Source organism: Carcharodon carcharias, chromosome 5, assembly GCF_017639515.1.
Source record: "Carcharodon carcharias isolate sCarCar2 chromosome 5, sCarCar2.pri, whole genome shotgun sequence".
In the NCBI taxonomy this organism is placed as follows: Eukaryota; Metazoa; Chordata; class Chondrichthyes; order Lamniformes; family Lamnidae; genus Carcharodon; species Carcharodon carcharias.
Window position 1 is genome coordinate 159,887,813 of NC_054471.1, and position 25,698 is coordinate 159,913,510.

General features: G+C 43.5%; 1 protein-coding gene across 1 annotated transcript in view; it reads right to left on the minus strand.

The window, feature by feature from the left end:
- Positions 1 to 25,698, minus strand: part of heatr5b (HEAT repeat containing 5B) — a 102,314-nt gene that overhangs the window by 13,337 nt on the left and 63,279 nt on the right. Inside the window, exons 19-30 of the mRNA XM_041187765.1 lie at positions 25,198 to 25,357; positions 24,922 to 25,111; positions 23,916 to 24,085; positions 22,240 to 22,384; positions 19,122 to 19,301; positions 17,333 to 17,584; positions 16,006 to 16,187; positions 9,398 to 9,466; positions 7,385 to 7,564; positions 6,151 to 6,385; positions 4,442 to 4,690; positions 3,675 to 3,802 (exon numbers count right to left, since the gene is read on the minus strand). Coding sequence (XP_041043699.1) covers positions 3,675 to 3,802; positions 4,442 to 4,690; positions 6,151 to 6,385; positions 7,385 to 7,564; positions 9,398 to 9,466; positions 16,006 to 16,187; positions 17,333 to 17,584; positions 19,122 to 19,301; positions 22,240 to 22,384; positions 23,916 to 24,085; positions 24,922 to 25,111; positions 25,198 to 25,357 — 2,140 coding nt within the window. The remainder of the gene's footprint in view (positions 1 to 3,674; positions 3,803 to 4,441; positions 4,691 to 6,150; positions 6,386 to 7,384; positions 7,565 to 9,397; positions 9,467 to 16,005; positions 16,188 to 17,332; positions 17,585 to 19,121; positions 19,302 to 22,239; positions 22,385 to 23,915; positions 24,086 to 24,921; positions 25,112 to 25,197; positions 25,358 to 25,698) is intronic.

A 25,698-nucleotide genomic window follows, 5' to 3' on the forward strand; every position in this document is an offset into this window, starting at 1 on the left:
CCAATGTCCTGGCCAATAATTATTCCTCAATCAACATCTAAAAGACGTCTGGTTATTTATTTTATTGCTGTTTGCAGAAGCTTGCTGTGTCCAAATTGAGTGTCACATTTCCTACAGTTCAACAGTAATATATTGGCTGTGGAGTGATTTGGGACATCCTGAAATCATGAAAGTTGCCATAGAAATGCAGGATTTTCCTTTCCTTTTGTAAAAGTGGTTAATGATTATATATTGGATTGTCTGACAGATTTACTGATAAAGTACCTTCAAATAAAACTAAGACCTTCAAAAAAATTTGTTGAATTACTTGGCCAGGGAGAATGTGTGAACCATTCATAAAGTAAATTAATTGATAGCGTACATTGGAGTAAATAAATATTATCGGAAAGCCATTACGGAGACATGGCTGCAGGATGACAAGGATTGGGTCCTGAATATTGAGGGGTATATGACATTCAAGAAGAATAGGACTAGGTAAAGGTGGAGGGGTAGCACTGTTAATCAAAGATGGCACTGGTGCAACAGTGAGAGATAACATTGGTTCAAGAGATCAGGATGTAGAATCGGTATGGGTAGAGATAAGGAATAGCAGGGGAAAGAAGTTACTAGTGGGAGTGATCTACAGGCCCCCTAACAATAACCACAATGTAGGACAAAAGTATGCATGAAGAAATATTGGGTGCTTGTGATAAAGGGACGGCAATAATCAAGGGTGATTTCAGTCTACATATAAACTGGAAAAATCAGACTGGCCATGGTAGCCTGGATAAGGAGTTCATAGAATGTTTGAGATAGTTTCTTAGAGCAACACGTTCTGGAACCAAACAGACTTGGTATTGTGTAATGTGATAGGATAAATTAGAGTAAATAGTGACCTCAGAGTAAAGGCACCCCAAGATGGCAGTGACCACAATATGATTGAATTTTGCATGCAATTTGAAAAAGAGAAGAATGGGTCTAAGACTAACATTTTAAACTTAAATAAGGGCAACTTTGTGGGCATGAAAGCTGAGCTAGCTGAAGTGAACTGGCATACTAAGCTAGAGGATAAAACAATAGAGGAGAGGTGGGAGACATTTAAGGGGGCATTTCAGAATATTTAGAATAAGTGTATTCCTACTATAAAGAAATATTCTAAGGGGAGGACCCACCATCCTTGGTTAACTAAAGAAGTTAAAGAAAGCATCAAACTTCAGGAAAAAGCATATAACTGTGCAAAGATGAGTGGCAGGTCAGACAATTAGTCAGAATATAAAGGATGGCAGAGAATGACTAAACGGTTAACCAGGAGAAAGAAATTACAGCATGAGAGGAAGCTAGCTAGAAATGTAAAAATGGATAGCAAGAGCTTCTTCAGGTATTTAAAAAGGAAAAGAGTAAGTAAACTGAGTGTTGGTCCTCTCGAGTGAGAATGGGGAGTTAATAGTGGATAGGTTAAGTGAGTGGGCAAAGATCTGGCAAATGGAGTATAACGTGGGAAAATGTGAAATTGTTCATTTTGATGCAAAGAGTAAAAGAAAAGCATATTATCTAAATGGCGAGAGATTGCAGAGCGCTGAGATGTAGAGGAATCTGGGTGTCTTGGTGTATGAATCGCATCCCCTCGTTTAAAATTATAGTGCTTTGAGTCTTGAACAGCCGACGCTTTTATTTTCATATGAGGCCTGGTTTATAATAATAGCCAAAGTAGGCACAGCAAGTAATTAGGGAAGCCGATAGAATGTTATCATTTATTGCAAGGAGAATTGAATACAAAAGTAGAGTGGTTATACAGTGCACTTGTGAGACCATATCTGGAGTACTGTGTACACTATTGGTCACCTTATCTAAGGGAGGATGTAAATGAGTTGGAAGCAGTTCAGAGAAGGTTTACCAGACTAATACCTGGGATGGGTGGATTATCTTATGAGGATAGTTTGGACAGGCTAGACTTGTATCCACTGGAGTTTAGAAGAATAAGAGGCGACTTGATTGAAACATATAAGATCCTGAGGGGTCTTGAGAGGGTGGATGTGGAGTGGATGTTTCCTCTTGAGGGAGAATCTGGAACTAGGAGTCACTGTTTAAAAATAAGGGATCTCCCATTTAAAATGGAGATGAGGGGAATTTTTTTCACTCAATGGGTCATGAGTTTTTGGAACTCTCTTTCTGAAAAGATGGTTGAAGCGTTTGAATATTTTTAAGGCAGAGGTGGATAGATTCTTCGTAAGCAAGGGTTGACAGGCTATCGGGAGTAGGTGGGATGCAGATTTGAGGTTGCTGTCAGATCAGCCATGATCTTATTAAATGGTGGGGCAGGCTCGGAGGGCCAAATGGCCTACTCCTGCTCCTTGTTCGTATGTTCGTAAGATTGAAGAAAATGGAGCTGCAATCCTAGCACACTTTTATCAACTACAGCTATCTGTGAAAACATGATAATTGATTAGTTCTTCACTGCAAAATATGTTTCACATAGGTCGAATTTGACCAACTACAAAGGATACCGAGAAACTGAATTTGGATCAGAGTTATTGCTGGTTCATTCTAAATCTCGCTGCAAGGACTAACACAGGGCACTCTGAAGTTCCTTTCTCACCTAAAGCATCTTGTCATGGCTGGATAACATAAAGGTATTGAAGAAAACTCAAAGGGATCTTGACTTTTATAATTTTGGAATGCTCTGAAGTACAGGTGAGAAATTAGATATTCTATTAGTAAATGGATTCTGCTGGTTGATCCCTTTTAGGTTTTGTGCTTTTCTGCCCCTTAACAAAAGCTAATGAGTAACATGAATCATAGGTCTATTAACATGAATATGCTGCTGATTTTGGATTTTTAAAAATTATTCATTCATGCGACGTGGGCGTTGAGGGCTAGGCCAGCATTTACTGTCCATCCCTAATTGCCCTTCAGGTGGTAGTGATGAGCTGCCTTCTTGAACCTCTGCAGTCCATCTAGTGTTGGAGTTCTTTTTCCGTAATCTACTCCAGTCTACAACCCTGCAAGAACTCTCATGTTCCTTCAACTCAAGCCTCTTGTACATCCCCCACTTTCTTCATCCACCATTGGTGTTTGTACCTACAGCTGTCTAGGCCCGAAGCTCTGTAATCCCCTCCCTAAACCGCTCCACTTCTGCAGTGCTGTTTCCTCCTCCTTTTGAATCCCTCTTAAAATCTCTTTGACAAAGTTTTTAGTCAGTCAACAGCGATATCTCCTCCTCCTTTGGTTCGATATCAAATTTAGTTTGGTAATGCTCTTGTGAGGTGTCTTTGGGTGTTTTACTACATTAAAGGTGGTGTAAAAATGCACAGTTGTTATTGTAGGATGACCCATACTGCTTCGAGGGGTACATACCACAGGGAAACAGATAGTCAAATTAACAATGTATTCTATAAAGTCATGCAATGTGTTATCTCTTTTGAGCACACTGGTTATGGATGCTTAGCTGGGTGACACCTAGCTCTTTCACCTACAGGATCTGTGTTGGAATGTAGACCATACCAATAAGACAAAATTATTTTCCCACCAGCTGCAAGGGCTGTGTGTATAATGAACTTGTTGGTCTCAATCTAGATCCCTGTGAGCACGGGTTGGCAACTCAAACCTGTACCATCATTCAGTACGAAATTGGCTGTCCTCTACAGCACAAACGGCAACTTAATGAATTGACAGTAAGTTCCGCATTAGCACCTTACCTGATCTTCTCCAATGTACGCTCTAGCACAACGGGAGTCTAGCAAAGTATGAAGAGCCTTCAGGCAAGATGTTACGTGTTCCAGGGGATTCTCAGGCCGAGGAGAGCACAGGAACTCGATACTGATACCTGCAAACACAAGACCCAAATCCTTTCGCTTAGGCTCAGTTTCCTTAAGTGTACAAACAAATAAAAATTTTAAATTGCATTCTTGGGAAGGGTACAGAGAATTTACTGGAATGGTACCAGGAAGGAGGAACTTCACTTATATAAGGCGACATGAGAAGCTGAGATTGTTCCCCCTCGAGCAGAGAATGTTATGGGGAAATGTAATAGAGGTGCTCAAAATGAAGTCATTTGACAGAGTAAATAAGGAGAAACTTTTTTCTACTGGCAAAATGTTGCATAATCAAAAAACATAGTTTCAAGCTAATTGGCCAAAGAACCAGGGTGGGGACATGAGGAGGAATTATTTTAAGTACCAAGTCGTTATGATCTGGAGAGCAATGTCGGAAAGGGTGATGAAAGCGCATTCAATTCTGTAGTAACTTTCAAAGGAGAGCTGGATATACAATGGAAGGGGGAAAATTTTCAGGGCAATGGGCAAAGTGCAGGGGGAGTGGGATTAATTGAATACCCTATCAAAGAGCTGGCATAAACATAATGGGCTGAATGACCTCCTGTGTAGTACCATTCTAAGATTCTATGCCTAGATGCACAAAGGCTTTTGATTTGACATTGTGCATCACCCTAAATGCACTGGCTTACCAAAAATAAGTTGGAGTCGGTCTGTGTTGATCTCTTGCAAAGTTTTGCTTGAAGTTCCAGAAGCCTGACCTGGAAAGGTACCTGCTTGGTTCTTGGGCCCACTGTGAACTGGCAGACTCGTTGTCTCACACGCAATAGTGAATCCTGTGCTGTTCAACCAAAGCGCCACTGCATGCAAGATTGGGGCCCAGGAAGTGCGGTAGTGCAACCGGGCAGTGTCGATTGTTTCCGGAGTATAGAAGGCACCTCCTGTAATAAAGTACGCCGTCAGCCAAAACATGCAACACATATAAGAATAATGCATAATCACACAGCGCCTTCAATGTAGGAAAACATCCCAAGGCACTGCACAAAGAGTGTAATGAAACCAAATTTGATACCGAGCTAGAGAGAGAGATATAAGGTCTGATCAAAAGCTTGATCAAAGAGGGTTTTATGGAGTGTCTTAAAGCAGGAGTGGTGGAGAAATTTATGGAGGAAATTCCAGAGTTTAGAACTAGACAGTTGAAAGAATAGCCACTTTTGGCAAGTTTAATGGGCAATTAATGCGCAAATGTTGGAATTTCATTAAACTAATAGGGAGGTTGAGGGTGAGATGCTATCTTCACAAGGTTAGCACGATGGAGCAGCACAACATGTCCAGCAGTTTGTGGTGGTTCACAATTCATGGAGCATCTCTTCCTTGTCACTAGATGCTGGACAACTTACACGTGAATAAAATCTGGCCTATTGTTTCCATCAGCTCTCTGTTCCAGAGAAAAAATGCACTCATGGGCAACATCAGAGGCCCCAAGTCCCTTCATTCTCAGTTCAAACATCGCTTGGGAGCAGTCAAACTAATGTTCTCTTTGACTCAATAAACAGAATCTTATCACAGTTAAATCACATCCACCACATATTTTGGAAGTCGCACATGATTGGCCACAAGTTTATGAGCTTGAGATGCAGAAACCAGTCGATTTGCTGCCGGTAACACACCTGAACAAGTTCTGGAAAACTCTTTCACAATATACAGGTTGTCAAGCGATAGACTGATGAACAGGTTATATGACAAAGCCAAAAGCAGTTTTGATTGACAAAGTTTCATTTACACCAAAATAAAATGAAACAAAGTTCACAGAGCTATAATAAAAGCACTACTTGGCCACTTGCTATTGTGCAGTAACTGAGCCTGGCACAAACAGGATAAAGGTACACTGTAGCCTCTGTGTTACAAACATGTGGAAAGATACCAAAAATACCCTAGTACGACCTAGGTTTAAAAACAGACTTGCATTAATATAGCACCTTTAATGTATTGAAAGATTCCATGGTGCTTCAGACAACATTTCTCAGATAAAGAGCAAAAGAGGTAGGTTTTATTGAGCATCTTAAAGGAGGGGTATAGAGAGGAAGAGAATAGGAATTCCAGACTTAGGGTCTCGGCAACTGAAGGCACAGTCGCCCATGGTGGAACAATGAAAATCAGGGATGTGCAAGAGGCCAGAAATGGAGGAGCACAGAGATCTGAGTGTTTTAGAGGGACAGTTACGGAGATAGGGAGAGGCATGGCCATGGACTTGTATTGTAAGAACTTTTTAGCAGGGATTCTGGGCTGGCTTGAGGCTAAAATTTGCAGTAAACGGACAACCAGATCTGAAGGAGAGTGCTAACAAAACAATTTAAAACTCAAAAGAACCGAGGCAGGGCTCAGCCACAGCACTTCTTACCATCAGATGGCAACTGGCTTGCAAATTCAGCTGGCAGAGTTAAAAGGGCATAGTCCTTCAGTGCAGCAAGCCAGAGGCAGCTGAGAATGGGCAGTTCGGGCTGAACTAATGTAATCAAGCTATCTGGAGGGAGCTCGTCCACTGCACCGAAGCCATCATCATCATCCTTATTCTTCATAGATGTCACCGGCTTGGTCTCTGCTTCCTTCTTGGTCTTCATGGCTACAATATAGACCTGGAGAGATGAAAGACAAGTGTTGGGTTAAGTTAAAGGGGGAATAGTGTTCTTGAGGTCATAAATCTATTTGCTCAATTTTACTTGATGTTCTTGGATAAAACAGACAGAAGTGGGAAATGATTCTTCCAAATTAACCCTAGTTATAAAAATACAGGATTGGGAAAAAGATATGAAGGTGGGTGGATTGTGATGGGGCATCTTATCTCTCAGGGTGACATGTAAGTATAATCCCACTGAGCAGCTCCATTCAAAGGGAGCACAGCACAGAGATAGGGCTACAACATTGTAGCTTCAATTCACTAACCCACACTCCCCACTTTACTGGGACTACAAGATTACTGAAATGATCTTATAATGAGGAATACAGAAACTGTGCAACAAGATGGATCTGGATACAACTGATGCAAGCTTATTAATAAACAGCTGTCGAGGCAATCCACTGTGTATACTTTCAACAATGAATTACTCAGTCACTGCTACCTTCTATTGGGAGATAGACTGCCAAAGCAAAGGATCTGATTGTTGAAGGGATTAACTTCACAATGAAAGAGCAAAGCTAGCACTGCATGAGTTAAGCAGCCAATACAGTGAATATTCGAGTATGTTTTAGGCTCAATAAAGCTGTAGCAGTTAATTAAACAGCCGATTCCTGCTATAAGTTAACACAAACAGACAGTTCATTCTACTATCAGGATGCAGCATTAAACAAAATCAGCCAGGGCTCCAGCTCCTGGTAGCTATGTACCGACTTCCACTGGTAAGTCAGTTTCGGTCCAGGGCAGGATTGCTTTGGCGGACATGCACTACAGTTAAATAATCAACTGCCATGCTAAATGAGCGAGATACTGTAGAGGTTTGACACCTATGGGACTGAGTCCAGCATAAGCCACTGACTGGTGGGGAGGACAGCTCAGAAAGGAATCATGTTTGCACTTGGACATTCATTCTGTTGAGTTTGTTTTAATCCATATCCCATGCTAACCTTTGCAAGCTTACCTCTGCCCAAGCTTTAAGCACAGCCAGCTTCTCCATTGTGGTAGCACTCTCGCTGTACAATTGGCTCAGGGAGCCCTTTCCAGATTGCACCTTGTCTAAAGAAGATACCAACAGATTGTGAACTCTGCGCAGATCATTCAGGTCACTAACCACCCCGCTTCCAATCCAGGTGCTGCAAACCTGCAACAGACAGCAATCATAATCAATTCCCATGTAAAGGTAGTGAAGGCAATTTTAACGCATCAATCAACTTTCAAAAACAGAAACAACTTGTACTTATATAGTGCCTTTAATACCCTAAGGTGCTTCACAAGAGCATTATCAATCAATATTTGACACCAAACCACATAAGGAGATATTAGGATAGGTGACTAAAGACTTGCCCAAAGAGTCATCTTAAAGTTCAAGGGTCATCTTAAAGGGGGAGAAGGGCAGGCGGAGAGCTTAAGGGGCGGAATCCCAAAACTTCAGGCATGGCTGCAAAATGTGGAGCAATTAAACTTGGAGATGTCTAGGAGGCCAGAATTGGAGGAATGCAGAGATTCTGGAGAGTTGTCGGAGATTACAGAGATAGCAAGGTGAGGCCATGGAGGGATTGGAATGTGAGGATAAGGAATTTAAAATTGAGGCTTTGTTGGATTTCACAGTTTTAAACTTACCACTCAGAACATAGCAGATTCACAACAGAACATGGTTACTGTGAGGCCTGTTAAGATCAGACGATTAGATTACCCAGATTTTCTGAAGTCTGGAAGTTAAAGGTAATCTGTTTAGAACTGGCAACCATCTCTTCCTCAAACACGTGGGAGCAAAGATAAAATACCCTGAGACTTATCTTTGCTGAGAAGACAGAGAGGGAAGATGATAGAAGTCTTTGATATTCAGAATGTTTTGGTCATATCCCAGTAATAACTCTTCTGTCAAGTTTAAAATTTAAGCAAAAGGGTCATATTTACAAATTGAAGACAGATTGGAGGGATATGACAAGCGGTGTTCCCTATGTATCATTTGTTCTGCCTTAGCTTTTCACCGTGTATAATAATAACCTGGATGAAAGAATATAGAAGAATATATTGTATATCCAAGTTCATAGAGGACTCTTAAAAGGCATTGTAAGTAAGTTACAGACTAAGAGTAGGCAAAATTGTGGCAGATGAATATTCGATGTGAGCAAGTGCGAGGTTGTCCATTGTGAATCCGTGAAAGACAAATGGGAATGTTTCCTTAATCGCGAGAGACTAGCAGCCGTGGAAGAACAAAGCCTCGTGCACAAATCATTAGAAGTTAGTGAATAGGTAGAAGAACTAACCAAAAGGTGAGTGGCATGTTGGTCTTTACGTAAAGTACAGATTCAGAGATATCAGGGCTGAAAGGGTTAAACTGAGGGCGGGCTTGTTGATTAAATAAAAACAAAAAGTGCTGGAAAAACTCAGCAGGTCAGGTAGCATCTGTGGAAAGTAACAGGGTTAATGTTTCAGCTCGAGTGACCTATCATCAGATGAAAAGTCACTTGGCCTGAAATGTTAATTCTGCTTCTGTCAGCAGATGCTGTCTGACCTGCTGAGTTTTTCCAGCACTTTTTGTTTTTATTTAAGCAACCAGCCCTCGGTTTAACCCTTTCAGCGTGTATCTCAATTGTTCTATATTACTGGTATCTGATATCTCTGAATCCGCACTTGAGGTAAAAGCCAACATGCCACTCACCTTTTGGTTAGTTCTTCTACCTATGCACTAACTTCTAATGATTTGTGCACTAGACTTTGTTCTTCTATGGCTGTTAGCGTCTTACGATTAAGGAAACATTCCCATTTGTCTTTTGTGGATTCAAAACGGATAACCTCGCACTTGCCTACATTGAATATCCATCTGTCACAATTTTGACTACTCTTAGTCTGTAACTTCTTGCTATAAATTTTATTTTATGATTTATGGAAAGATAAATTAAGTGACTTTCAGTGAAGTCTGAACGTGGTAATGATTAAGTACTTCCTTTCACAGTGGCTAACTAATTACCTGACAGGCTTTAGCAGTAATGTCAGATGGAGTATCTTGGGAAAAGGCTGGCCTCAAGGCTGCTCCAACCTGAATATAAACAATAAAATGATACATGTCACTGATGCTGAAAATTCAGCTTACCATTAATACAGCACAAGCAGTCCCACTAGCAGAATAATACCATGCGGCCTCCTCTTTCGCCACAAATAAATAGGGTCTGGGCAACAATGGGCAGGGGAAATTTACAGAAATTCACTGTCAATTTATTGTCCACAATTGAGCAACTGTGTGCTGTGCAGTGCAGGAAATCGAAAGCAGAGACCCAGGCTGGCTCCAGAGTAAAACGGAGGGTGTGGATCCTGTTATGTCAGGCCTTTACATTGCTAGGGTGCATAGTAAAATAATTGTAACTGCACACCATGTTAACACACATGTTATCCTCAGAATACCTGTAAGAGCGACTCATGAGTTCCAAAAAATTTAAACTAAAACACAGAGATTTTTTGCTCATTTTAAGCCAGTAATATAGAACAATTGAGATAGAGGGGAAATTCATCCAAGTGTACAGTGGAAATTTACCCATACCATCACTCCCTTACTGTGACTGGGGCTAAACAAAAGAGGATATTGGCTAAATTCAGTGATCCGACTCTCGCAGGGTAGCATTGTTTGAAGTACTAGTGTTGCAGGCCCATCTTTGATTGACTCCTCCTAGTATAGAAAAACCTAAGTGATCACACGACCAATGAATCAGTTCAAAACTGTTATGTCCCGGCATAATTGGTGGTTGACAATTAAACAACAAACAGGAGAAGATGACTCCATGAACATCCTCATCCTCAATGCTGGCGGAGAGCAGCGTGTCAATATTTTATAAGTACATCCTCATGCATTAGATCTTTAATTACCAGGCTCTGTTTCCATCTGCTCTATCTCATGTGTCTAGGCTAAACAAATCATTTACATTGAGAACAGCCTCAATTTGTTACATACGTTTCATATTTTTATTTCTTCACAACAGGAAGCTTCCAAGTGAATTTGTGCTGTACTGTCCTTTGCCTCAACATTGTTCCTATAATGAAAAACCTAAAGCTGCACATAGTATTCTAACTGTGATTTTACTAAAACCTTACATAAACTCATTAGCATATAACTTCTGTATTCTATATCACTGGCCATAAAATGAGCAAAACTCTCAGTGTGTTTAAGTTTAATTCTTTTGGAATTCATGAATCGCTAATACACATATTCTGAAGATAATTTGTGTAACACAGTGTGTAGCCACAATTTATTCCACTATGCACTCTAGCAATGTAAATCTTCAGTGGGGGTCCAACAAAACTGGGGTGGAGCAGGATCCAAACCCCTGCTTTTAACCTTGAGCCAGTCTGGGTCTCGGCTCCCTTGATTTCCTGCACTGCACAGCACACAGTTACCCAATTATTGACAATAAGTTGTACACACTGAACTGTAACGTTGGATACCTGCTATCAACCAGTGAGGCTCCCAGACAGGAGCCCTGTAGAGAGCAACGATCACCTTATGGAGCGAATAGATTGGTGTGGAGCTCCTGTTGTCTCACCGTGCCCAAAATTAAAAGCTCCATTGTACATTGTACATCTTTCCGTGAATGTTACCATGTTTGTTGCTGCAAATCATGTTAATAGGAAGCATATTAATGGATAAATTCCAACTAAGTCTTTAAAGCGTGCTTGCACTCAATGGCAAAATAACTGATCTCCCATGTATTGCACACTGGGAGTCAAAGCCAAATACCAGCATACCTTTTGGTGAAGCAAGGTTAAAGGGTGGACAATATTGAACAAGAGTATACCCACATAACTCAATACTCATTTTAGAATATTGTTTTTATATTTTCATTACAAATGCCTATGTGCACATTTATACTTACCTGGCAGGGGAGAGACCTTCATCATGTTTCTGCCAGGGAAAGAGCAATGGCTATAACCAGTCAAACCCCTTACCATGGGGTACCTAACACCATCCGAGTCAAGGTGAAGGGTAGCGAGCAAGGAACAGGAAATGGATAGGACCTTCTTCACGAAGAGGATCTTATTCAAGCTGTGTGGTTTTGAGGCTGCGGATATCTACTGCCTACAGGATTTCCCCAGCGCTGGTTTCTTTGATGTGACCTTCAAGCATGTGGCAGCTTGTGTCAAACTCCTGAAGGTGTCTGAGGAAAAGAAAGACCTGCCAGAAATGAAGATACTGACGGCGGAGCCGCTCTTTGTTCTACCGTTGCATCGTGAACGGGTTGCGACGGTGCATCTGTACAACCCCTACGTCCCTGTCACTGACGTGCTCACCTTCCTTACCAGGTACTTCGATAAGGTTGGGAGCTGCACTGAAGTTAAAGATAATTTGGGGATCTGGACATGTAAACGCCAGGTTAAGGTAACGCTCAAGACCGACGGTAAGGGAGCCGTTTTCCACCCCCCTTCCAGATTCGCTATCGGGGGAAGCTGTGGTTACCTTGTCTACGCTGGGCAACCCAAACTTTATCGCTCATGCGGCAAGTCTGGGCATGTGGCGGCCAATTGCAGTGCTGTCCTCTGCAAGAACTGCAAAAAGGAAGGGCACCAGACAAAAGATTGTAAACAGGCTAAGTGCTGCAACCTGTGTGGTGAGGCAGGTCACCTCTACAAGACCTGCCCCAAACGTTGCCGTACTTATGCACAGGCAGCTAAAGCCAACGAGGGGGAAGCAGAAGAAATGCCTCGTGTCACACCAACCACCAAGGCCCCCAGGGAAAACATCGGGACAAAGGAGGACACAGAGAGAGACAAGGTGGAGGAAAAAATTGAGGCAGCAGACAGCCAATCAACAGCACTGCCCCCTGAACCTCCCACTCCTCAGGAGATCGAATCAACGGAGGAGGAGGCAGCAGTGGGAAAGCAGCAGGGGGAGTGGCAGCTGGTGAAGAGAGCCAAAAGGAAGAAGGGGCTAAAAAGAAACCAAGCCACTTCCCAGACAAGAGTCAAGAGGCGTCTCCTATCCGACACGGATAACAAGAGCAGCAGCTCTTCGGACGAAGAAGGGCCAGGGCGGCGCCAACAGAAGAAGCGGCAAAACGCTAGGGAGTTGGAGGACGAGTCACCCAAGCTCCAGAACATTGGTGACAATGAGGAGACCAGCGCACCTTGGCCCACAACCCAAAGAGGCCAGTGCACCACAACACCAGGAATCTGGGAGCAGTGAGGCGCTCAACGCACCCCAGCTCCAGGAAGCCGGGAGCAGCAACGCCCCAGAGGGGGAGAGGATTGGAGAAGCTTCTCCAACAGAGGACATTTCAAACCCCGCTCTCTGCACGGACCCCCAGATGCCACCCGAGCAGAACATCTCCAATGGGGAGGTTCAGGACGCTTTCCTCAGCCCATCCCAAGTGAAGCAATTTGAGCACACCATGGGCATGAAGGAACTCTCAGAGACAACAGGTTTGGTAAGCGACTAACTGCTTTAAAATGGGTGTAAAGATTGTATCCATAAATGTGCATAGCATTAAATCTACTACGCGATGTGTTGCGACCTTGGACTACCTTGCCAAGGTCAAAGCTGACCTGCTGCTTCTACAGGAGTGTGCGATACCGCACCTCAGCTCCTACAGGCAATGGTCACGATGGTGGTCCCATGGGCCATCGATCTGGTCGGGAGGAAACGACTCTCGTTCCTCCAGCCTGGGGATTCTGCTGCGGGGAGGCAGCTTCACCGTCTCCCAGGTTAAGGAGGTGGTGGGCGGGCGCCTCCTCGTAGCAGACGTAATGTATAAGAATGCTCCACTCCGGTTAATTAACGTCTACGCCCCGTCACAAGGGGCTGAGCGGCTGGAGGTTTTTCAGCAGTTCCCACAGCTTCTGGCAACCTCCAGGTCGGTCATTCTGGGCGGTGACTTCAACTGCATCATCGATGCGGCTGGACGATCCGGCAGGGCCGACAGCAGATTGGATGCTACATCCAGATCCCTGATGGAAACAGTAAAGGATGCCAAGCTGCACGACGTCTTCAGCAACCCTGCAGATGGAGCGCAGCGTAGATACACCTGGTCGCGGCCTGACGGGTCCGTCTGTTCCAGGATAGACTTCCTGTTTGTGTCCCGTCAAGCCGGGGTTCTTCTCTGACCACTGCATCCTACTGGCTGACTGCCACTTAGAGAAGGACCAGAGGGTTGGCAGGGGGGTATGGAAGCTAAACGTGCAACTGCTGACCCCAGAGAACATTGAGGAGCTCAAGAGGGATTACAAAGGTTGGAGAACCATGAAACCCCACTTTGAGTCACTGACACACTGGTGGGAAGCGATCAAGGGAAACATCAAGAGGTTTTTCGTCCTCAAAGGCACCCAGAAAGCTAGAAAGGAACAGAGGGAAATGTCCCGACTCCAGAAAAACATGCAGAACCTGCTCTGGCTGCGGTCGACAGAATATCGCACACCTACATGGTGGATGTGCTTTCCAAAATGGGGTTTGGGGAGGGAATTCGCAATTGGATCCAACTGCTCTACACTAACATCAGTAGTGCAGTCTCAATCAATGGGTGGGAATCAGATAGCTTTCCTATTAAATCTGGAGTCAGGCAGGGCTGCCCTCTCTCGCCTGTTCTTTTCGTGTGTTGCATAGAACCCTTTGCTGAGTCCATCAGGAAGGATCCGGGCATAAGAGGAGTGACGATCCCAGGTAGTGGAGGCACTCAGATCAAAGTCTCCCTGTACATGGACGATGTCGCCATCTTCTGCTCTGATCCGCTGTCGGTGCACAGACTTATCCACATCTGCGACCAGTTCGAACTGGCCTCGGGAGCCAAGGTAAATCGTGGGAAGAGTGAGGCCATGTTCTTTGGGAAATGGGCTGACCGATCCTTTGTCCCCTTCACTGTCAGGGCTGATGGCCTGAAGGTGCTGGGGATATGGTTCGGAGGGACCAGGGCACGCGTTAGAAACTGGAAGGAGTGAGTGTCTATGGTGAAAAGGAAACTGGGCATGTGGGAGCAACGCTCCCTCTCCATTGCGGGTAAGAACCTGGTCATTAGGTGTGAGGCACTCTCGCTGTTGCTGTACATGGCGCAGGTCTGGCCCATTCCATACTCCTGTGTGGTGGCGATCACCCGAGCCATCTTCCGCTTTATCTGGAGGTCGAAAATGGATCGTGTCCGCAGGGACATGATGTACAAGCCTCTAGATAAAGGGGGAAAAAACGTGCCCAACATCGCCCCCATACTGATGGCCACCTTTGTGTACGGTTGCATCAAGCGGTGCGTAGACCCTCAGTTTGCAAACACCAAGTGTCACTACATGCTGAGGTTCTACCTGTCCCCAGTGTTGCGAAGGATGGGTCTGGCCACGATGCCGCGGAACGCTCCAGGTAGTTGGACCGTGCCGTACCACCTGTCCCTCGTGGGAAAATTTATGCAGAGAAACACCTTCGACCACAAGTCCGTCAGGCAGTGGTCGGCACGTAACATCTTAAAGGCCCTGAGGGAAAAGGAGAGGGTGGATCCTGTGGGATGGTTCCCTGAGCAGACTGACAAAGTCATTTGGCAGAATGCCTCATCACCAGAACTTTCCAACAAACACCAAGATGGCTCGGGTGATCGCCACCAAACAGGAGTATGGAATGGGCCAGACCTGCGCCATGTACAGCAACAGCGAGAGTGCCTCACACCTAATGACCAGCTTGGCTGGTGGTGAGAAAGGCCCTCCCTGTAAGATCCTTCCTACACACCAGGAGTCTCACCCCCTCTGCACGTTGACCTCAAGGAGGCTGTGGTGGGGAAGAGACCGTTGTTCACCTCCTTGTAGATTGTGTCTTTGCAAAGAAGGTCTGGAGAGGGATGCAGTGGTTGCTGTCGAGGTTCATCCCGAGCAGTTCTGTGACAGAGGACTCTGTGCTCTACGGGCTGTTCCCAGGGACACACACCGAGACAAACATCAACTGCAGCTGGAGGATCATCAACTCGGTGAAAGACGCTCTTTGGTCTGTCCGAAACTTGTTGGTTTTCCAGCGCAAAGAGTTGTCCCCGACCGAGTGTAGCAGACTAGCACTTTCCAAGGTCCAGGACTACGTGCTGAGGGACACAGTTAAGCTTGGGGCAGCTGCTGCAAAGGCGCAATGGGGAAGGGTCGCTGCCTAAGACCTTTCTGCCACAGTGCACTAGGGGGCTGGGAACTGTAAAGAGCCCCTCAGTCTGTACAGATTAAAATGTATGTCTGCCAATGATTGAAATATTCATTGTTTTTTTCTGATACACCTTGTGTTTCAGTTTGTAAAAGTTGAACCTTTTTGTATTTTTGTAATGGTGATTTAAAATGTTCGAAATGTTTTTGAAGATTTATGAATAAAGTATATTTTTGCAAAAAAAAAGCCAATGTGCACATTTATAAAATATAAACTTGTCGTGCTGTAAATGCACTCTCCTGCTAAGGATGCACCTCCACTAATGGGGGTTGTAATTACAGCACAATGAATATGGTCCTTTGAACTAAGTCGACAGAAATGCACATAGACACCTCGTCCGTTAAATGCTTCACTAACATGATTAATTCATATTATAACCGTGCGACATATTAAGCACTCACACGCTACTAGCTTGCACTTTCTGAAGGTGCTAATCTTACATTTGCCTGATACTGCTCCAAGATCACATGACCTGGAAACTCGGGCTCCGGGACACAAGCAAACTCCTTGATGATGTCCTCGAGTGCCTGAAGCCCGGCCATTCTCAACTGGTTGCTATGGTCAGTGGCAGCCATGAAGGCCATGCGAATAAGGTCAGAAAGATGCAACACCAACAGCTCACCTGCATAAAGATCAAAGAGAGGAGAGTAAAAGACTGGCCATCTGGGGAAACATAGGCACAATGTCAGATTTCACCTCACCCCCACCTCCTATAATTGCCTAGGCTGCTCTAAAAGTGTTTGCTTGGTTGGTGATAATTACTTGTTTCAATTTTTGCTCTGCTTATGTTATACAACTTGCACCTATATAGCACCTTTACCATAGCAAAACGGCCCAAGGCGCTTCACGAGTGTTATCAAACAAAATTTGACAGAGCCACGTAAGGAGATAGTAGAGCATGTGATCGAAAGCTTGATTAAAAAGGTAGGTTTTAAGAAAGGTCTTAAATAAGTAGAAAGAAACAGAGGCTTAGGGAGGGAATTCTTTGAACCTTTGGAATTCTAGGCCTCAGGAGGCTCTGGAAGCTCAATCATTGAGCATGTTCAAGACAGAAATTGATAGATTTCTGGATACTAATGATATCAAGGGATATAGGGGTAATGGGGAAAAATGGCGTAAAGGCAGGTGATCAGCCATGATCTGTTTGACAGGCTGAAGGGCCTGTTCCTGCTCCCATGTTCCTATTCCAGAGCTTTCAAACTAGACAGCTGATGGCACAGCCACCAATGGTGTAGCAGTGAAAATCGGGGATGGACAGAAGGCCAAAAATTGGAGAACTGCACAGATCTTGGAGGGTTGTAGGGGCAGGAGGTGGTTACAGAGATAGGGAAAGTCGAGGCAATGGAGGAATTTAAACACGAGAGTGAGAATTTTAAAACAGGTGTTGCTGGACTGGGAGCTAATGTAGGCTATGGAGCACAGAGATGAAGGTGAACAGAATTTTGTGCAAGTTAGGATACAGGCAGCAGAGTTTTCTATGAGCTCAAGTTTATGAAGGTGGGAGGCCTGCTAGGAGAGCACTGGAATAATTATGTCATGAGATAACAAAAATGAAACACTGCAATTTAAGCAAAGCGTACAAAAGGACTCAATTCCTATGTTATAAACACTGGCATCAGATGACTTAAATACTATCACAACACAGCCGTTTTCAAGTCAATGCAATAGCATCAGTCACCAAATTGTGGAGACATGCGAAGAGAGTGAGACTTTGCCATGTTGGGACAGTACATCAACCAATAGTCAACACATGAGCAAGTGACCTACTTTTGGGACTCTTCAGTCTCAAGGCCCTGGCCTTGGCGAGATCGAAGTGTGCCTTATCTGTGTTCTCACACAGTAGGATGATACGACACAGGCACTCAGCAGCAAACACGCGGGTGGCCCATCGTGGGGCAACACAGGGCTTGGATTTCTCATCATCACCCGTGCTAGTGAACATAATCTCATCATCCATCTCGTCCTTTTTCTCTCCATCTTCATCTTTCATTGCTTCTAATTGATCCACGGCACTTGCATCTGCAAATCCAAGAAAAACTCCCAATTTAGAACATCACTTATCGAAAAAAGTGCTTTTTTACTCTAGCCTCTGAATCAGAAGGTGATGGATCCAAATCTTATACCAGAGATTCAAGCACAAAATCTAGGTTGATACTCCAGTGCCATACTGAAAGATGCACTATCTTTTGGGTGAGACATTAAACTGAGCACCTGAACGTCCTTTCGGGTGGACATAAACACCTTATGGTGCTATTTCAAAGAAGAGCAAGCCGGTGTCCTGGCCAATAGTTATCATTAAAACAGGCGATTTGGTCATTATCACATTGCTGTTTGTGGGATCTTGTTATTCACAAATTGGCTGCTGGGAATAGGCTCAATACTTCTTTGAAATCCAAAACCAGACTCTTCAGCAACTGGAAGATTTACTACACAAGCTAGGGCTCAAAAGGTTAAATTATGATGGCAGGGTGATGTCAGGAAGTGCTTCTTCACACGAACGGCAGTGGAACTCTCTCCCCAAAAAGCTTGAGGTTTGGGGTCAACTGGAAATTTCAGAGCTGAGAGTGATAGTTCTATGTTCTGCAAGGGTTTTAAGGATTATTGAATCATGGGAGGGTAGATGGTTGAGACATAGATCAGCCACAACCTAATTGAATGGAGGAACAGTTTCTAGGGGCTGAGTGGCCTCCTCGTGTTCCTCTGCTCTGAAGACCTGTGTTATTGCAGATTTACAGCACTGTTTACAAAAAAAAACAAAAGGAGAATAAACATAATAGGTACAAGTCTAAAATTAACTTCACTGTTATTAGTGGCTCTATCTAATGTAGAACAGTGTTGGTCCAATGTGTTAGTCACTAGCCACATGTGGCTAACTGGGAATCCGGACGTTGCAAGTTGCATAACTGTTTAAATATTGAGTAATAGACATTCACTGGTCATGTGTTCTCCATTCTCATGTATCAACATGAACATTATCCTTTTTGTGCATTGGTTGGTGAAATGATGAGGTGAAGAACAAGTGCTTTTTGATCATTGTTAATGCTTTACTTTCTTAGTTACTAATGATAGTAAATGTTTAGAACAATGGAATGATATAGCGCAGCTAGTCAGCGATTTCTGTTGGACAACACTGGTGTAGAAGATTCAATTTGGCAGCAGTCCTGATGTAAAAACATCAAACTGAATATCTACAGCAGTTCTTTCAACTCCCGAGAACAGAAGTGCTACATTAACACGTCGGGTTTTGACTGTTTATCAAAACAGTTCCTTCACCCAAATTTCAACCTCATTTCTTATAGCTTTTGTTAGGCTAGAGCATTAAGGGAACCATGACCAAGGTGGGTAGATGCAGTTAAGATACAAATCAGCCATGATCTAATTGAATGGTTGAAAAAGTTTGAGTAACCTCCTCTTGTTCCAATGTTCCTGAGAGTCAAACCTGCACTGTATAAACACGGCATCCTTGGTATGGGGTAGGAACTAGAAACAAATAGTGGGTATGAAAACATAAATTGTTTTCCAGGAACAGTACTCGCGACATGCTGATTTGATTTACCAGTTGAAGCAGCCAAGACGTCTTTACATAGCTTCAGCCAATGCGAAAGTTTTTGAACTGCCAAGGATGAAAGCATGTGGCCCAAAGTGTCATGAATGTCAGCACACAGCTTGCGGTCAGTCTCACGGTCCAGCATTCCAAACAACACTCCTTCCAGGCCAGTCTCTGTGATATTTACATCTGAGGTGGAAAATGCAGATTTTAATCACTCCACTACTGCAAATGCTGAAATTCCTGTTTGACTGGTTTCTCAGAATACCTCTCGGGAGCTATCGCTTTTTGACAGAGACAGACGTCCATGCAAGAGTGCCTTATCGGACATTTCAAAAACTTTGCATGCAATGAGTACACATATTGTGATACAGGCACATATAGAATTTTAGAGGTGTTCAAAATTATGAAGGGGTTTTAATATGAGTAGAGTGGGAGAAACGGTTTGCAGTGGCAGGAAAATCAGTGGACATAGATTTAAGGTAGTTGACAAAAGAACCAAAGGCGGCATGCAGAGATTTTTTTTTCTTTTTACATAGCAAGTTGTTACAATCTGTAATACACTGCCGAAGAGGATACTGGAAACAGATTCAATAACAACTTTCAAAAGGGAGTAGGATAAATCTTTGGAAGGAAAAACTTGCAGGCCTACTGGGAAAGAGCAGGGAGTGGGATTAATTAGATAGCTCTTTCAAAGAGCTGGCACACGCAGATGTGCCGAGTGGCATGCTTTAGTGCTGTAACATTGTAAGAGGTGAAAAACGCACTATGGTTTTTAACCTCATGCTGGTAGAGGCTCAAAACCAGCAACTTTGGGACCAAGGCTGTGCCGGATTTTGGATCTTGCCGGTTTTCAGAATGGGTGGTTCAGGTCAGGGGGCTAATTAAAGGTGCATTACTATTTTCTTAGCATAAACATGCACCCTGTCTTTGGCAGCCAGCTGAGAATGTGATGATTGCAACAGCATACTAAGGGAAGTTTATTCTCGGGGAAAAAACAGTTCAAGATGTCCTTAAAAAATTATCTGGCTTTCGGATAGCCAGATTTGAGGCACTTTACCTGTACTTCAACACGCTCTCGCTCACTCATTGACCAATGAAACTTTTCCTAGGCACATGGTAATTTTTTGGAGTTGGTGCAGAACCTTGTTTAGGTAGCAAGGCAGGAGTATGGGAGAAAATTGGGAGTCACAGGTTGATGACATGGAAGCTGGATCACTGGGGCCAGGAGACCTCCCACTGGTCCAAAAGCAACCACTGTGAATGTATCCTAAATAAAAAGGCTGTCATCAAATTTTGATACTTTGTAATACTGTCCACATCATAGAGATCAGAGCAAAAAAGGCCAATACTAAGGCCAATTTTTTGAAATCATTAAAATTCTCCCCAGCATCTAGAGCCAGCCCAAGTTAGTGCTCTACTGGAACCAGTTCCACAACAGCGTGGAAGTGTGAAGATGCTGCTTACCTCTCTGTGGAATCACAACTGATGCATTGTAAGTCACAGTTCATCAATTGTTTCCATGACAACCATGCTATGGGTTGGGGTTGGGTGGGTTGGGATTTTCCCCAGATACAATCTCTAGATAGCAGGATCTTGAGTGGTGGCATTGCACGCCAAAGAAGAATCTCACAAGACTATGTTATTTAAAATGCATGATTCTCCGAGCAAATCCAGAAGAGCCAGAAACTTGCAAGGATTGCTGCTGATATTTGTGAATGAATGAATGTCATTTCCCCCACTGCCACTTTAAGAGGGTAGTTAACCAATTCCTTATTTCCAACTGAATATTAACACCATTGTGTCAGCCATTGAGTTGGAGGCAAACTCAGTATAGTAGATTCCTGGATTATTTCTTCAGCAAAATGCACTAAGTGGAAGATAGTTACAGCCATGTGACTGTCAGCAACTGAGAGAGATTTTACACAAAGATTTAATATGTAACAATCCTCCAGTCACTGCATTTTCTGTAGAAATCACCTTTTAGTAGAAGACATTGCTATAATTTCGGCCATGGGTTCAGTTTTCAGTAGCTGGTAGAGACTCTTTTTAAATAGACTTTGTAGAGCGTTTGCTGCAGTGTGCTGAGTAAATAGTCTGTTTGTTATGACTCCTGCCAGGTTCACAAGAATGGTTCCAGGAACGAGGAACTTCAGTTATGAAGATAGATTGGAGGAGTTAGGATTATTTTCCTTGTGGAAGAGAAGCCCGGGATGAAATTTGATAGAGGCATTCAAAATCGTGAGGGGTTTGGACAGGGTAGATAGAGAAAAACTGCTCCCACTCGTGAAAGGTTCAAGAACGAGAGGGCACAGATTTAAAGTAATTTACAAAAGAAGCAAAATCAGTATGAGAAAAAACATTTTCATGCAGCAAGTTAAAGTCTGGAATGCACTGCCTGAGTGGAGGAAGGTTCAATTGAGGCATTCAAGAGGGAATTAGACTGTTATCTGAAAAGAAAGAAATATGCAGAGTTATGGGGAGAAAGCAAGAGAATGGCACTAAGTGAATTGCCTATTCAGAGAGCTGGTGCAGACATGATGGGATAGTGCTGGAAAATAGTGTTGAAGTAGAAGATCAGATCTCATTGAATGGTGGGGAGGGCTCGAAGGGCTGAATGGCCTACTCTTGCTTTTATTTCTTTCTTATGATCCGCACTGTAACAATTGTGAAGTCCCGCCCTACCTCCAACTCACTGGTTGACACAGCGGTGTCAACAAACAATCGTGTAACTCAGAAGTGAAATATTGCAGATCTCAAATAGAAACAGAAAATTCTGGCAACACTTAGCAGGTCTGGCAGCATTTGTGGAGAAAGAAGCAGAGTCAATGTGTCAGAACAATGACTTTTCATCAGAACTGGAAAGTCACAGACCTGAAATGTTAACTCAGATTCTCTGTAATGGTCTGCAGGTGCGATTGATGGAAGACTTACCCAATTACATCCATTCTTGCCATGTTACTATATGGCGCCTTTTTATTTTGTTGTAAAAGGGGTCGGGCGAGCATCACGCAAGAACATGCCTATTATTCTCGGCAGCAGTGACTGCTGGTCTTAAGTATCCACACTGAGCTATGTTCAGAAGTTTCTCTCTTCCCCCAGCACTCTATAATTCAGAATTACTCACCAATGCCACTGCTTTCCTTGTTTCCAACACTCCGGGCGAGAGTCATTGCATAGGCACACACCTCGGCTGCTTCCCTTTGAGCGAGTTGGCGGAGGCAGGCAACTGCTGCTCTCCGAAGCAGCAGGTGAGAGCTGCAAAGGTGGACCTGCGGTAGGTAAAGTATCACGTGTCATCAGTCAAACTGTTACTTTGTGACAAATTCATCAAGGGCGAAGGGACTGAGTACTCATCGTAGTTGAATTGCAGGCTCAATCTGCATAAATGTAGATATGCGTTCTGAGCATTCAATCTTACAGTTTAAATTACACATTCTTCACTGTTACATAATATTTACAGTATACAAACAAGACATTCAGCCCAACTGGTCTGTGCCAGTGTTTATTTTCCACATGAGCCTCCTCCCACCCTACTTCATCTCAACCTATGAGCTTTTCCTTCTATTCTTTTCTCCTTTCTGTATGTATATAGCTTTCCTTAAATGCATCTATGCTATTCACTACAACCACTCCATCAAACAGCTAGTTCCACATTCTTACCACTTTCTGGGTGAAGTAGTTTTTCTTCAACTCCATGGTGGATTTATTAGTGACTTTCTTATATTTATGTCCTCTTTATCTCCCCACATTAAGAAACATTTTCTCTACATTCACTCCACCAAACCCAGTTCATAATGTGTTTAGCTAGCTTCCCCTTACATGCATCTAAACTATTCACATCAATTGTTCCATATGATCGTTATTGCACAATGGCAGACACAGCGAGGTCAGTATCAGGCTTATCACTGAGCTTGATGCTAAGGGATTCTGTTTAGGAGAGTTCTCTCTGGGTAACATGGGGCATTACTGAGAGACAACCTCTTCCACCAGCAATGATTTCCTGCATTACTGTCTCTGGCAACAGTTGTAGGCTCAACAATGAAGTGGTTAGGTCCTGCGTCACAGGGGAGAAGATTAAAAACCTCATCACAAAACCTTTACCACAATTAAAAATATAAGAAAACCACTTCAGAAAATAGTGGGAATAGCTGGGATTATTGTGATAAACTACTCTGGGGACACCTGGCATTCTGGGTTGCTCAGTTGCATCCGATCTCACTTGTCAGTTATCCCGAGCCCAAAAGCAGCCTGCAGTTAAGAGTCAGGATATTTTATGAGAGAAATCTATTCTACACTGGACTGTAACTCAAGAAAAAAAATGAACGACTTGCATTTACATAGCGTCTTTCATGACCTCAGGAAACTCCAAAATGCTTCACAGCCAATGAAGCATGCTTGAAGTGTAATCACTGTTGTATTATGAGAAAAGTAGCAGGAAAAACGCACACAGTGAGAGGCCACAAACAATAATCTGATGCCGACAGGGTAATCAACTTTACTGGTGTTGGTTGAGGGATGAAGGTTGGCCAGATTAGCTTGGAGAATTCCATCTCTAATTGTGCCGCAGAATCTCTACTGCTAACCCAAGGCGACAGATGGAGCCTTGGTTCAACATGTGATCTGAAAGAGGACAGTGCAGCGCTCACTCTGTACTGTACTGGGAGTGTCAGCAAAGATTGTATGCTCAAGTCTGGGGTAGAACAAGAACCTACCACCTTCTCACTTAGAGGCGCAAGTGAGAGTCATTGAGCTTCATTGCACCTACATCAAATCGCACTGTTTCTGTTCAATTCCACTTACACAGAGATTGGGCACCAGACTGGACAGATTGACGTGACGTGGTGCAAACATATGAAGCTGCTGCAGACAGGATATTGCTGCTGCCTGGGCGAGGGAGTCAGAATGGTCTTGCATGATGGCACAGCCCACAAGGCAAGAAGAACGTATTGTAGATGTGGAAGCTCCATTACCTAGAAGGAATCAAAAGCCAACTTTAGGCACAGGTAGAAATTCCAACTGCAAATCACACAACTATGGCAATTTCTACATTAAGCAACCACTTTCATAATTGAGAAGGGTTAACTGTTCCAAGAGGGTTTCAATAAAGAAACAGGTAAGAGCTGGATCATGAAAGAAAAAAAACTGCATCCATGCAGCTTTAGCACAACCTCAGCACATTCCAAAGTGCTTCACATGTAATGTATTTTAGAAGCGCAGTCACTGCTACAGTAGCGGACTGCCAATACAAACATCCAGGTCCAAAAAACAGCAAATAAGATAGATCACCTGGCAATCTATTTTGAGAATTGTCAATTAAGAGAGGAAAGTTGTGCAGTTCACCAGGAGAATTCCCTGCTCTATTTCATCCAGTGCCATGGGACCTTTTGCACCACATAAATGGGCAGACAGGGCCTCAGTTTAATCACTTATCCAAAGGACAGCATATTTGACAGTGCAGCACACCCTCAGTACGGCACAGGAGTGTCAGCCTAGAGTTTGCACGTAGCTTTCTGCAGTGGGGCTTGAACCACAATCGTCTGACTCTGAAGAGCGTGAGCTACCCACTAAGCTATGGCATAAATAGTTGCTCTCGTAGCAACATCGATAAGGTGAATAGCTACTACTTACAAAGTCAACATTTTTGTACAACTGGGATGGTTAACTGTGCAAAATATTGCACAAGTTAACAACACACAGAACATTTCATGTCCCTAGCAAACTCTGTTTAAAAGGTAGTTAAAAGTGGTCATGTCCAGTAACAGATTCCCTGGCTATTCACACCTCACCACTTTCCCTGCCATGCTACCTTGCAGTTCTGGTCCAACGGTGGTGATCAGTGCACCCAGACAACGGCCCAAACACTGGTGCACTTCGGTGTGTGATGGGGGAACAGTCAGCAGCAGTGTAAGGACGAGCGACAGTGTGGGCTCCACATATCCACGGTACATGGGACCACTGGAATCCACAATCAGTGCCAGAGAGTGAAGAGCCCAGGTCTGAAAGATAGAAACACATCCAAACCTGTCACCATCACTTAATGTGGAACTAACATACTCGGAGCTCAGACTTTGAATTGATTTACCTGTACTTCAGGGGAAGTACCGTCCTGTGCAAGTGCCAAAAGGATGCTGACACTTGTCTTCAGATGTTGCCCAGAGCCTATTCCACCAACATATCGATGAAGGCAACCGAGCGCAAGTGAATGCCCCGTCCTAGACACCACATCGCGAGCAGATTTCAGTCTATCAAAACAAAAATCTATAAGAAAATACACTTTGACAGATCTAAAAGCTATACACAACTAATTCTTAAATTAAGCTGGTTCATTCCGGACAAAAGTGTATAGTCCAGCTTTTGACTATCCTCAGTAAGACTTCATTAACAATATGAAGAAAGCTTTTCTTTACTCAGAGGGGATACTGGATTCAAGATTTAATTAGTGTGTGTCATTACTACACAGAAAGAAACAATGGTCAAAATGGAGCCTTGTTTTAAAGGAATACAGGAACAGGAGGAATACGTTAGGACATTTTACTATGTTCAAGGTGCCATACAAATGCAAGTTGATGCTCAGGATGAAAAT